Below are 14,673 nucleotides of genomic sequence, written 5' to 3'. Positions count from 1 at the left end.
AAATGAAACAAATATCCAACTAAAGAATTACAAGTACAGAATAAAATGAAAACAAAAGGGTTGGTGCTTTTATGATTCTTCTTATAGATGCAAATATAATTAATATGTAAAACATGAACTTACCCAAAAATTAGTTGTTTAATGTCTTTATTGATGGTATTGCGACAGAAGGTATTTGCTGTTTGTCAACAAAAAAATACCCATAGGTAAATGAAATTTGCAAAACCATCTCAGGATATTCTCATAAAAAGCCAGTCAAAAACAAGACCTACTCATCAATTAACATTCAGACAGCTCCAATGCAATAAAGACGGTTTCATAAAGACAGTTTTAAATTCTCATTCTTCAGCCAAACAATCAAAGATTAGAATAAATTACCACCTGAAATTTCAAACAAAACTTCTACAGACAACTTTAAGGATGAACTTACCTATAAAGTACTCATTAAAAACTTTTCCCACTTAAACTAAATGTACCTTTTGTTTTTTATCTTAATTTTTAGAAAAAAAATGTAAAAATTAAACATTTGTTAAAAGTTCAATAAAAATTTGTAAAGTTTAAAAATAAAGAAAAATTGAAATTAACTTTAAAAAGCAACCCCATGCGCCAGAATGTAATCTTCAAAATGTTGATGGTTTTCTGTAACTAAAAAAGAAGAAATCTAAGTATATGTTTGCCGACTTTTTGAACTCAAAATACTGTCAGAAATCTAACAAGTTTGTGCTTGCGTCATTTTGTTTATAGTTGTGTTTTTGTACCAATGTGTTCCGCGATTCTTGCTCTTTGGGTATAATTCACAGTCAAAAATTCCTGCCACAAAGTCATTTAATCAATAAAAAAAATCAACGGTTTTCTAATCACAGAAATTTGTGTCATGCCGCGATTTGCCATCTTGGACACAACGTATTACTTGTAACCAAATTATTACATGCCCTTCTCGAAATCAATCTCTATTCTCGATAGACGATTTTGTCATCATAGAGCTGCAGAATCTTTTTTAATTACTCAAGGAAATACGAAAACCGAAATTTGAAGCAGGAAGTTTGGAAGGAAACAAAATTTTTGACGGCTACCGGAAACGGAGATGAACAAAATCCGGAAATCGTAATTTTTTCAAAATAAAAAAAATCGGGGCGGGACGATTTCATAGGGGCGGGCGGGGATGAAAATCTATCAATTAATTTTAATTGGCCTTATGTATCCATTTGTGAGTACATTTGTTTTATTGTTAAAGGTATGGGCTCATCAAAATAACAACATGGGCCAAAAAAATGAAGACATTACCAAGTTCTCTATGACAAGTACATCATTGGAAGTAAAAGAAAAAATAACATAAGTCTCTAAAATACTTTATTTTTTCCTGCCAATAGAACTGACAGAGTTAATGAACATTTAACAACAAATCTCTTCATAATAAATAACAATTAATAAATATAAAAATATTTTCCAGAAAAGATTTTTAAACACTGTTGGAAATACAAATTGACATTTCAGAATCTAATGCATCCTGGGTAATATTTTCAAAAGTGTACACCAAAACTTCCTGATTGGTTAAAAATGTCATAAACAATGGAAATTTAACCAATGATGTGTCTTTATTTTCATTTTGGGGTTTGAATAACGAAATTACCCATGATACTTTAGATTCTAAAACAGCCAATTGACAGCACTTTTTCTCACGAGACTCTATGGTGTTACAAATAAAAACATGTCTTTGAAAGCATACAATAAAACTATTGCACAAAACAAAGCAATCAATGCCTCTCCTGAGAATGGATGTAATTCTAATAAAAGCTATCACAGAAAATAACAAATAAAATATGAATTGATTCTTATTTACAAGACATATATACACAAACACAACATACAAACATGTGATGGGCACATATGTTTGTAAGGTTTGATTGCAAGGGATGTCTATATGAAATATAATAATGATTTGATGCAAAATGACTTCTGCATATATTGCATGTAATAAATGAAAGAAAAACCTCTTGTATTTAATAAAATCTGAATTCATCTCAAAATTTTTAAACTCAATATTTATAAGTCAATTTACCAAAGATATTACCTTTTGCATGAGAATGTTTTTCATTTGCTGTTTAGAAATTTTTGCAGCCATATTACATTCGATTTTGACATGTAATTAAATAACTGCAATGAAATTCTTCCCCAAATTAGTGTCACACCTACACTTTGGCATTAATTCTACCAAAAGTTTTGCATGTACCTCAGAATAAAAAAAAAAAAAAAAATCTACAGTGAAAAGCATATGAAATTCACCAAAAAACAAACATTGCATGAAGCCATCACTAAGCTCATTTTCTAAACCAAATTACCAATGATAATTTTCTTGCATTTCAAATATTTGGTGTATTTTTCATTTTGGTGTGTAATAAATTTTGGCACTTATATATAACATCACAATAAACATCACAAATTGCAAAAATAACTATGACTGTAATGTTCCAAATGAGTGAAAGAATTAACTCTTAAAAACATTGCTTTTTATCAGAAGTTTTATGAATGGTTGCAAATAAATTTTTATCAAGCACCAAATCCCATGAAAACCTTCACAGTGAAATAAAATAAAACATGAATTCATCAAAACAAAAACAAGGGAAATCTGACAAAAAGTGGTATTTGTAGCAACCTCTGCATGTTCTGAAAATGAAGATTGCTGTACTTAATTAAAAAAAATATTAGAAAGTATGGCTTTTAAAAAAGAAAAATCATATACCACATATATATGGAAAAAGGGAGAATTTTTTAATATTGCAATGCAAAACGTATTAGAGACAAGTAAAGCCTGATTTCTAAAGATTGATTTATAATAAAAGTCCATTTTATGGACTTAGTATATAACTTAGAATTCATACATTCCTGTGTCTAGACACTACTTTCACTCAACATACATGTATCCAACATTTTTCATGCATATTGAATTTGTTGAATAAGATGCACCATCCATTTTAGTACACATCCATCTATAAAAGACATGGAAGTTATTTCTGATTGGTTGCCCTACTGTAAGTTATTCCTAATTGGCTGAAATACTGGAAGTTATTCCTGATTGGCTGCCCTACTGTACATGTCTGCATGTGATATATGATTCTCTAATGTGTCTGATAACTTTGTCAATGAAGATTTCATCTGAAATTAAAAAAAGAGATCATATCTATTTCTAATCTATTTTATATAAATGACTTGCAGAAAGCTCAAGATTACACTTTGCATTGCTAAGTAAACTTGATTTGTGACAGTAAAAGTCATGGAAGATTCCAAGCTTATAATTTTGCACTCCAGATCAGTTTATCATCTACATATAAGACTCATCAGTGGTGCTCCAGATCACAGCCCTTGGTAGCAAAGTAGCAAAGTGGTCTAGGAAGTCCAACTTCTGTATCAATGAGGTTGTGAGTTCAAACCCAGTACATGGCAGGCTTGCTCAACTCTGATCTCAATTGACTAGAATAGTCAGTTTTGCTCCTGAAAGTGGGTGGTTCTCTTGGTGCTCAGGCTTCCTCAATCAAAAAACACTGGGGTCAGAAAAATCTTAATTCTTTGAAAAATTTCGCATTTTACAAACAGTAAATTTATAGAAAATGATGGGATCAAACATATTTACATTTATTTAGGCCAGGCTTTACATACAATCCAGTTCTCTTACTAAGCAATTAATTGAAAATTACCTGGTCTATCATGGTTATAGAGGAAGATAATATTTCTTTCCATTTATGCATTTCACTTTCATGGAGAGATTGCTGTTGTTTGAGTAATTGTATCCAGTCTTCTTCAGACTTCGGTACATGGCTGAAATAAATCAAAACACTAGTTTTAATTTCTTAAGATTTAATATTGTACTAGACTTGCAATAAAATTACTATGTATCTGTAGGATTTAGAAATTCATTTACTCAAAAGTAGTTATATGTTCAATGACAGTAGCCAATTTGCACTTATTTTGGTGGTTTTCTTTACTTCAATTTATTTAAGAAACAGATAGCAGTTTACATTATGTGTTTATTTTGTAGTCATGTTTGTCATGCATTTTGTATGAAATGGATGTCTGTGAAATATTTTAATTTTTCATTTTATTTTAAAAATGTTTTCAGTTGATGTTGCATGCATTTCTTTTATCTGATTCTTTTTTTTTATTCTAGAATTTTCTAACTAATTTTGTGAACAAACATTGGTCATATCACAAGGCCACTTACAAAGAGGCATATAAATTTATCTTGAAACTTACAAGAAAAAAAACCCTGTAAAAGCTGCCTCATGATAGCCTATAAAACTACAAATATTAAACTTACTACAAATCTAAAGTTTCCTTTAAAAAATGTCAGTGTAACTGTAAAGGGAATAAGGTACTGCATATTAGCTATTCCTATTTTTTTTCTCAAAGGCATTAACTTTAAAAGGTTGTACAAAACACCTGGACTAAAATTAATTAGGTTCATTTAATTTTCCTAAATTTTTGGACAAATTATTCGATTTGATCCGTTGACAAAAACATAAAAATTTCAAAAAACTTGAACCACTATCATTATCGGAAATATTTCATTTAATACATAGCAGTTTGTCAAACACTAATTTTGCTCATTGAAAAGCTTAACATTTCCATAACAATAGAACATAATTTGAACGTTCAGCTGATTAATAAAGAGTTATCTCCCTGCAGTGTTATGTACCACCTTAATTATACAAAGTTTAAAGACTGATGTCAAGATATAAATATGACAGCAATATTTCACAAAAACATTGAACTTACTTTACATTAATACTGGTTTGGGAATGTGGGAAGTACAATATATTGGCATAACCTTCTAGGGACCATAGCTTATAGAACAGAACTGCATTGAATATCACTAACAAAACTAATCTGAAAAATAAAAAACATTATGTTCAATTAATTTAACTGCTTTCATCCCCTTTTTTTTGTCTCCTTGGCAATCATACCACATCTCTTTATTTTTATATATAAACACATCTTGTTTAACACATTTTTTAAAATTCAAATACACTAGAAAAACAATTCTGTATATTATAAACAAAAGATAGCAATTGTCAAATTCGGTATTGAATGGATTACTATAAATGCTTACATCCACTTCATTTGATCTCAGATGGATAGTTTCCCATTAGCAACCATAACTCATCACCTTTTTCTTTTATATATGAATGCAAAGAATATTCTAAATAATATCAAAAAGCTTACCCTTTCTCAGATATTTGAAAGAAAATTATATATCAAGATTATTATCTATCATTTAAGTGAAAAGATAAAATCATTACTAACTCCAAAAATATTCTGTATAAATTAACATGATGTAGTGAATTAAAGTTATTTTAAATGGAACATCTCATAATAAGACAGTCTTGTGTTACAGTCAAAAGTCTTGGCATCTTTGGATGGAAAGAAGAAAGCAAGCTGACTATCTGAAATTCTAATGCAACAACGTTTGTAATGTTCATTTTGATTGGATAACGTTACTTTTTACATGGCATCAATTGATGCTATGGGACGTACACGCAAGTGCAGACAGCATATGACAGATTTTAATTACATGTTTTAATGTTGTTTTCTGTCAGTTTCATTAGAATGGAGATAACACTATTGTATTTTAAGCTCCAATGGCATCAATTGGGGATAAGATGGTGGCAAATACCCGTTTACTGTCTCCCCTTACGCGTCACCAGTAAACTTAATTTGCCACCATCAAATCCCCAATTGATGCCGTCGGAGCAGTTATCTCCTAATTCTATTCATTTGTTAATAAAGATGTGAGTTCAAAATTCAAAGTATTTATTTCTAATTTCATGATTCCAATGAGCTTATTTCAAAAATATTTATAGGAACTTACATAACTAAAATCACTCGGACTAGAGTATCTGCGTTGAGTTTAGATAATCCTTCTTCTTTGTACACTGTATGTACAGAGGCAACTGAAAAAAAAAAAACAATTACAACTATTAACTTTTAATATTATTGAGAAAAAAACCCATTTTGCAGATGTTTTGGCACCAAGCCTTTGTAAGTTTCTATATTTTCTCTATTAACTTTGTGTTTGATAATGATTGCTTTGTCATAATTTTTTTAATACTGCACATTTAAATCTATAATAAGAATATAAAAGTAATTTTTACTTGGCTAACTTACCCCTTTAAAAAAAGTCCAAGAGACTTAATGTAGTGAGAGAAAGAACAATTTCACAATTTCACAGCAGTTTTATAACAAAAGGTTCTAAATTTGTTAAAACATGTTCCCACAAATGTGGACAACTTGGTTAATATGCAAATCATGCAAGTCAAAATTTTATAAATAACTTCTTGTGACATACAAATTTTAAGGATACTTTATTCTTGTTGAACTCTTTAAAACTGTTCTGGCAGACGCTTTATTCTTGTTAACATAACAGTACCCAAATTGCACCGATTTAGCAAAAATAGTAGCTGACATCTTAAAAGACTTCCTAGAGACTAAACAATTTGTATTTTTATGATTTGATACTATGTACATCTGTCAAAATATGTAAAAATATTCAGATATGCACAAAACGTTCACAGTATTTATCAATAGATGAAGTGTTTACTGAAAAAGCAAAATGTCCTGAAAAGTCGCCATGTGACGTCATCAAAACGTCATCTTTTTAAAATGATCAAATACAATATGTTACAAGTATCCATTTTTTTAAAAATTAAGAGTAATCATGGACTAATATCCAATTGTTCAAAATATTTGAAGAAATTAAACAAAAGCTCTGGAAGGAGACTTTTGACGATGCGAATTTAAGCATGGATGCAATTTGGGTACTCCTTATTTCAGAATCATTGATGGTTTGGAGGTCAGTTTAGACCAATTTTTCTATGATTCCATATGGATTAAAAATCAAATTGGTGTACCTATATAATAAAGAAGGATACAGTTACAAAATAAACACAAAATGGACAAGTTTGTCTTTATCATAAAAAGAGTAGGTGAAAAAACAGTTAAAATAGGTGCGTTTTGGGTACCGTCACGTTACATGTAATTGCTATACAGTTGTTTGAGCTGCAATTTATATTAACAATTTAAAAGTAAATCAAGGTTAAACATATTTTCTGACTTTTGTTCTTTTCTATTTGTCAAATTTTCTAAAAAAAAACACTATGGAAAAATCCCCACTTACAAGTATTTCTGACAGGTAAAGGAGCTGCCACTGGTGGATGATGTTTGGCTGTTTCATTCAATGATAAATGTCTAGTGGCTTTAATTTTGGGATTTTCCTTCATATTATGTATTAACACATTTGACCTAGTTCTACGCTTTCTCAGTTTGTGTTTAGAGTTTTGTGACCTCAATGTCTGTATTGACCTTTCCTTTTCACATTCTTGTTTGAGATGCAAATCCATGAATTTAAAGAAATCTTTGACACCTTCATATCCATTCTTCTCTATCATATCTGGAAAAACAATTTGTACCATCAATCTATTCTATATAAAATATAAAAAAAGAAGATGTGGTATGATAATAAATCAACTCTTCACAAGAGACCAAATGACACAGAAATTAACTATAGGTCACTGTACGGCCTTCAACAATGAGCGAAGCCTATACCTCATAGTCTGCTTTAAGATAACAAATGTACAAACAAGTTTTTCTAGTTTGCCGCTTTCATTATTGCTAAGATTGACTCTGGCATTTACATTTAAAACTGAATTTTGCACAGTATAAGAACATCTACTCTTAGTCTTTTCCTCAGTAAAAGATCACCGATTCAAGTCATGTTGCAATTTATAAGAGCATTAAAAATTAGAATTCCTGAAACAAATTTAAACAAAAATAAAAGTTGTTGTGGTAATCCTGAACCTTCATATTATCCCTCAAATACAATTATTCTGGTATTTGTTTGGCAAATTTTTTTTTCAATTAATTTTTTTGTTGAATGCAGTCTTCATTTTTCCCCAGAACAAAAGAACCTAAAGTGAGCAAGCTCTCAAATTTATATACCCTTCCTCCATACATTTTCTGTTTTGAAATTAAATTTAAATAGATACATACTTTTTACAATGCCCCATACACTTTTCTTGTAGCGTATCTCTGTAGTGACTTTTAATCTAGATCTGTTTTTTAATACCCTGGTTAAACAATATCTATTCACAACCTGAAATATGATTTAGAAATATAAAGGCATGCTCTTTTTGTTAGTTTATATCTCACCCTGATTTTAAACACATTGACAAATGTCTATGGTTACGCATACATCTATCCCTTATTACAACATCGTAGTAAGGTTTCTCATGTAAATTAAGACCTGAATTACATATAACTAACTATTATTTTATGTTGTGTTCGTTTTTTTGCAAAGTATTTGATTAGATATTAACGAAATGAGGTGACTGTATAAACAAAACTCTGTGAAACTGGAAATTTTGGCAAACTTGGTCTATTATGAATGTTTCCTGACCAAGGCAATGAAGTCATCAATAGTTCGTCTTAATGGATGCATTAATGAAACTATAGGTAAATGATAAACAACAAAGAAACACATTTACATAAACTTTCAGCTCTCAAGGTCACAATAAAGTTGAAAAAGAGACTGAAATTACTATTTGTCAGCAGGTGTTGGTTTAGTCCGAGATTACTCTGACGTCCAACAGCTGTTTTGCCAAACAAGCTGGGACCATGGGACGTCACAGCTCGTCCCATATTAAAAAGTGGATATTTGCCCACCCAAAATACATGCGCTGCTTAGTCGCTTCTGGTGCCGACTGACGGCCTTGGAATTATATAAATCGGGCATCAATCTGTTCATTTTTCAGTTATCTCTTGTAAGTTTCTACTACCTGCCACCCTTTATTTTCTAATATTTAGACAATTTTCACAGTGACCCATCGATTCTGGCAGTTTATCTTTCATTTTGAAAGATTGTCATGTGATCACGAGAAAAAAAGTAAGGCACAATGGACTATGGGAGATGATGTATGCAAATGACCCTAGGTTTGTGGTTGGCACTAAATGCTTAATACCGATCTCCTGTAAAGAAGGTGAAATATTGTGGTTGACTACTAAATGTTAGCTATTCATCTCCTATAAAGGAGGTGAAAAAAAGTATAAATATTTGCATATATGAGTCTGGAGCTCGTGAAATCTCTCGTAACTTGAAGTCCATTTGAAAATAAAAGTAAAAATGTCTGAATTGATGGGTCACTGTGAAAACTGTCTAAATATGAGAAAAAAAAAGGGTGGCAGTTAGGTGAAACTTACATAAATGAAGAGATAAATGAAAAAAGATTGATGCCCGATTTATATACTTCCAAGGCCGTCAGTCAGCACCAGAAGTGAGGAAGCAAGGCATCTATTTTGGGTGGGCAAATATCCACTTTTTAATATGGGACGAGCTCTGACGTCCAGCAGTCCCAGCTTGTCTGGCAAAACAGCGGTTGGACATCAGAGTATTCTCAGACTAGTGTTGGTTTATCACTTTATGTTTCTCCTTTCTGTCACATTGTTTTTATTATCTATTGTAGTTTTCAAGAATAGTCAAAAATGCAAAAACTTGGTAAATAGTGCCATTCAAGGGCAATAACTCCTGCAAGGATGATTTATTTATAGGTCTTTGCATTTTGTTAAACGATACTGTTAATGTGATATGAATTAGAATCCAGCTTTGTGTTAGACCGACATGCTTAGTCAGATTTTTAATGAGAAAGAACAAAAGGTAACAAACAGTCTGCATAAATAAATGTAACTTAGACTGAAAAATATTATTCATACTAGAAGCTGACTGGTATTGCTCTCAGTCCTTAATGATGAGTGCTTAACCATTTAGCTGAGAATCAAATACTATTTTTCAAGTCTTTAGTTTGAACCAGTGACCTGCAGCATAAGCTATAGAGAAGATCATGCTATCATGAGATTAACAAAGCAGCAAAATTTGATAAATTATTGCTAAAATGATATAAATACTTCATTCATACATGTTAAAGTATTTCTTAATGTATTTCTACCAGTAAATAACAGTTCATTTGAAGAAAACTACAAGTTCATACAAAAATAATAAAAATAATAAGAACTGACCAAAAACAATAAGTCTCCAAACTTTGTTTGGGAGACTTAATAAAAAGATGTGGTATCATTGTCAATGAGATATCTCTCAACAAGAGACCAAATGACAACGAAAAATTCACATGTTTATTACCATAAATGTATCTCCATAGGGTATACCATTCATGCAGCATTCACAGTCAATGACATACAGGGAACCAGGTTTAGATTCCTTCAAACAGGTCTGTTTTTCTGAAGTCTGAGAAGATTTTGGTCCTATTGAGTAGTTTAAGGAGATTTTGTACCTCACCATTCTTAATCTTTGTCCATCTTCCTCTTGCCATGCAGGAAGGTTTATATCTACAATTAATGGTTTAAAAGGTATATTTAATTTATTTTATGAAAATATCGAATAATTCTTATAAATATTGTTGGGTTTCAATCTTCAACCAAATAAAAGAATTGTTACAATATATAATAGTTATTTATGAAGCAATTTCCCTGCTTGTTTCATCAAACTAACCATAAAGGGATGATCTGTCTAATGCTGTATAGATGGTAACTTATGTGTTTCTTCTTTTTATTCAAATGCTCTGGAATACAATGTCAGGGTAAACTCAGTATCTTCTAGTAGTGTTTTTCATTATTAAACCAATGGCAGAAGAGCAGCATCATTAGGGGAGGTGAACACAGATATTTTTTTTTGTACAATACATGAAGCTGTCAAAGAACCTTTCATTTTAAATGATAATTTTTTTCAACTTACCTTTAACACCAAACAGATAACACCTTACTGAATCAATTGACCAAAAAAGGAGTTAAATTCAAGATCTTCAGTTATAATTATAAGACCACACTTATTTCAACACCCTGTCTGCTGAAAGCTTATATACTAGTCAACAAAAGAAACCATACATGACTATTTTTCAAATTTCAAGATGAAGTTTTCCCTTTATAGGACCAATATTGAAGATAATAATACTTAATGACCATGGAAATATAAATCCGTTTCAAAAAAATTTTTTTTGCTTTTATGATGTCATTTGGCGAAATTTTTTTTTTTTGACAAACAAAGAGACAACAACCCGACCATAAAGCAGACAACAGTAGAAGGTCACCAACAGGTCTTCAATGCAAATTCCCACACCCAGAGGGGTCCTTCAGCTGGCCCCTAAACAAATATATATTTACTAGTTCAGTGATAATGAACGCCATACTAAACTTCGAATTGTACACAAGAAACTAAAATTAAAAATAATACAAGACTAACAAAGGCCAGAGGCTCCTGACTTGGGACAGGCGCAAAAATGCGGCGATGTTAAATATGTTTATGAGATCTCAACCCTCCCCCTATACCTCTAGCCAATGTAGAAAAGTAAACGCATAACAATACGCACATTAAAATTCAGATCAAGAGAAGTCTGAGTCTGATGTCAGAAGATGTAACCAAAAAATAAACAAAATGATAATAATACATAAATAACATCAGACTACTAGCAGTTAACTGACATGCCAGCTCAAGACTTCATTTAAACTGATTGAAAGATTATGTCTTCATCATATGAATATCAGGCACAATCCTTCCAGTGAGGGGTTTAGTAGCATACCATCATAACATATATGAGAAGAACATAACCTGTGTCATGCCAACAACTGGTTTTTAAATAAATGTGTTTAGTTCTGATGCAAAGACCCTATAAGTGAATCAATATTAACGCCAAAATATGCAATCTTTAATATTAACCTGAAAACAGTATCGTAACTATATCCCTTCTTAATAAGTCTATTTAAATTTTTTGATAGCTTCTTAGGTGAATACTGACATTTTTGTGCTGTATAAAGAATATTTCCATAAAACATTGGATGTGAAATACCTGAACGTATAAGAAGTCTGCATGTTGAGCTATATTTACGAATGATGTCCTTATACTGATGATAAAATTTAGTAAATGTTTTGACTAGTTTGTGATATCGAAAACCCTGATTTCGAAAATTTACAAAAAACGACAATTTTAAAAACAGAAGTTCCAACTAATGATGCCAACCTTTCATTGAAAGGTTAAGACAATGTTTGCCATCAATTCTTTTTTTTTTAAATCGTATTGTTTCTTTGTTTATTTGTAAAGCAAAGTTTGGCCCCACAAGAAATCATTGAAATGTAAACATTATCCATTGATTTACCATAGACAGTATGTATAAAGTGAAATTAAAAAAACGATAACAATCTTAAAAATAATCTGAAAGGTTCAAAATTTACAGTGTGTTGTTTTCATATCTAAAGCATTGATTTGAGAAAACATTTTTTTCTTCTTTTTTTTTGGCATTTTTTGAGATTTCATAAAAGCACTTTTTTTTACTAAATATTAAAAAAAAACAATATTTCAACCCATTAGTTACAATATGAACATGACTTGATTAGCATATTGAATATTTCTAAACAAATTTGAAAATTCATTTAGTACTTAAAATTGTGTGTTGATTTTTTATCCAACTTTCCTCAAAAATAATTTGCACCCTATGATCGTTTTCACGGAAATTTGTTACTTTCCGACATGATTGGATTCTCATTATCATATGTGCATACATTGCAAATGAAAGCTTTTTAAGATAGTGTATATTTTGTTTTATATTTAATTCTTTTTGATAAATTTTATTCCAAAGTCGTGTATCGTTTCTTTTCTTGACTAGTATAGTTTAAAGTCCTACCATATGATCTCCTGGCCTCATGGACACTGGTCATAAAAGCTGTATCTGTAAATATCATCTGGAACATTTTATCTACTGACACTGGATAAACATCATTGTGGCTAACCTTTCCTACATGCTGATGGAGAGAGGTACAAGTTATCTCCCCTAAAATATAATATATAACAATTTAAGATAAATACAAAAATGTTCACATTTTCAATGTTATTTGAGAACAGCTAATTCAATTTTCAATTAGTTTCTACTGTTTTGTCAAATGTCTTTTAGTAAAAATTTGAAAAACACAAAAGTATCTTTTGTCATGATCAAATCAAAGTACTTCAATTTTCAAAACTACTGTCTAAAGGTGTGTATTCTTTTTCTCAAGTTTCAAGGGTGAAAAGGAGGTGTGTACTATGCATAGGTGCATTTTATGCCAACCAAAAGACATTAGATAGATTTTATAAAGAATTGCTATTCAATGTCTTGGGATTTCCTGTGTCTATTTATAGCCTACTGTACCTTCACTTTCTTCAGTTTCATCACTAACATCTGTTGGGACTTCTTCGTCCTCTTCTTTATCAATAGCTTTATGATACATGTCAGCTATCAATGAATCTTCCTCCTTTGCAGGAGGAATTAGTGCCACATCCTCTATAACCTCTTTCTGTAATGAATGTAAATATTTTTAATCCTCATTAAAATTACTTCATGTCAGTATGTTTTTCTATATCCAATATTGAAAATAATTTAAGTTCAGAAATATGTGATCTACAAAAATTTATTTCTACTGCTTGTTATAAAATCCATTCTTTTTTTTAAATCAGGTCAATTTATTTGACAGTTCAGCGATTTTAATTTATTGATTAGCAGATCAAAGGGTCTGATTAGACAGGATTAATTAGGTATAACTAATAACAATGAGACTTAAAAACAGTGTGGAATTACGGAAGTGACAGGTTTTGGATTACACAAGTTTTTTTTTAAACAAAGATTGATATAGACATTTTTTGGGACCAGTATATTTTATCCAATGTCACAACTTGTTGGAATACTCAGGTGTCAGATTAAGCAAGTTTCACTGTATATCCAATTTTGGTGTTTGTAAAATTGTATCATATACAGTACCATGTTAAAATTATGTAAGCGGTTTAGTTTCATTGATTTAACCCTCTTAAAAAGGATTGACCATTGTAAAACCAAATTTAACAAATATTGAAAAAAAATTGTTTCTATTAAATATAAAAATGTTTTCTCTACAAATCTATTAAACTTGTGTAGCTTATAACTATTTTTATCTGAGCGTCACTGATAAGTCTTATGTAGAGGAAACACCCGTCTGGCGTATTAAATTATTCATTTTTTTATTCATTTGAAGATAAATGTATGATAATTATTTTAAAGGCAATGATATTCAATCCTAGTTTTAAAAAAATTGAATTCTTGGGAAAGGGTGATAACTCAACAAAGAGAAAAGTTAAAATCGTGAAAATTGAACTTGACCTTCATTTAGTCACAGAAAACAACATATCTAAATTTGAAACAATTTCATCAAGGGGTTTTCATGTAAATGAAAGCACATGTACTGTTTGGCAGTCACATGCCTGACCACCTGCCCATCCCCCTTTAAAATCTGCTTTAAAGAGAACAGATCCAGTGATTAATCCTTTTTTCATTTTTAAAAATAACAGCTATATAAAAATGTTATGATCAAGGTAAAATCAAATAACAAATAAACTTTAAATCTCAAGCACAAAATCTAACCTCTATTTTATCTTCACATTCCTCCTCCTCCTCTTCCTCATCTTGTTCCTCCAATCCATTATACGGAGGTACATAATCATCATCACTAGAGGTTAGACCTAATTCTTCACCATAACTCATATGCACCCACTGCCACATTTCAGGGGGAGTCATCGGCTGAAGTATAAACATTTCAAATATAACTACAAGCAAAATATT

General features: G+C 30.6%; 1 protein-coding gene across 4 annotated transcripts in view; it reads right to left on the bottom strand.

Annotated features, from left to right (window-relative positions):
* Positions 1 to 1,333: 1,333 nt before the first annotated feature.
* LOC143080237 (protein Aster-B-like) overlaps positions 1,334 to 14,673 on the bottom strand; it is a 34,529-nt gene continuing 21,189 nt past the window's right edge. For all 4 annotated transcript variants that reach the window (XM_076255964.1, XM_076255967.1, XM_076255965.1 and 1 more), the window contains exons 7-16: positions 14,476 to 14,631; positions 13,234 to 13,378; positions 12,733 to 12,879; positions 10,181 to 10,386; positions 8,041 to 8,143; positions 7,169 to 7,441; positions 5,864 to 5,945; positions 4,771 to 4,881; positions 3,693 to 3,813; positions 1,334 to 3,153 (exon numbers count right to left, since the gene is read on the bottom strand). In XM_076255964.1, the coding sequence (XP_076112079.1) occupies positions 3,064 to 3,153; positions 3,693 to 3,813; positions 4,771 to 4,881; positions 5,864 to 5,945; positions 7,169 to 7,441; positions 8,041 to 8,143; positions 10,181 to 10,386; positions 12,733 to 12,879; positions 13,234 to 13,378; positions 14,476 to 14,631 (1,434 nt within the window). In that variant the 3' untranslated portion in view covers positions 1,334 to 3,063. The remainder of the gene's footprint in view (positions 3,154 to 3,692; positions 3,814 to 4,770; positions 4,882 to 5,863; positions 5,946 to 7,168; positions 7,442 to 8,040; positions 8,144 to 10,180; positions 10,387 to 12,732; positions 12,880 to 13,233; positions 13,379 to 14,475; positions 14,632 to 14,673) is intronic.

The sequence above is a fragment of the Mytilus galloprovincialis genome, chromosome 6 (genome assembly GCF_965363235.1).
Source record: "Mytilus galloprovincialis chromosome 6, xbMytGall1.hap1.1, whole genome shotgun sequence".
Taxonomy (NCBI): domain Eukaryota; kingdom Metazoa; phylum Mollusca; class Bivalvia; order Mytilida; family Mytilidae; genus Mytilus; species Mytilus galloprovincialis.
This window is presented reverse-complemented; position numbering and strand designations above follow the sequence as displayed.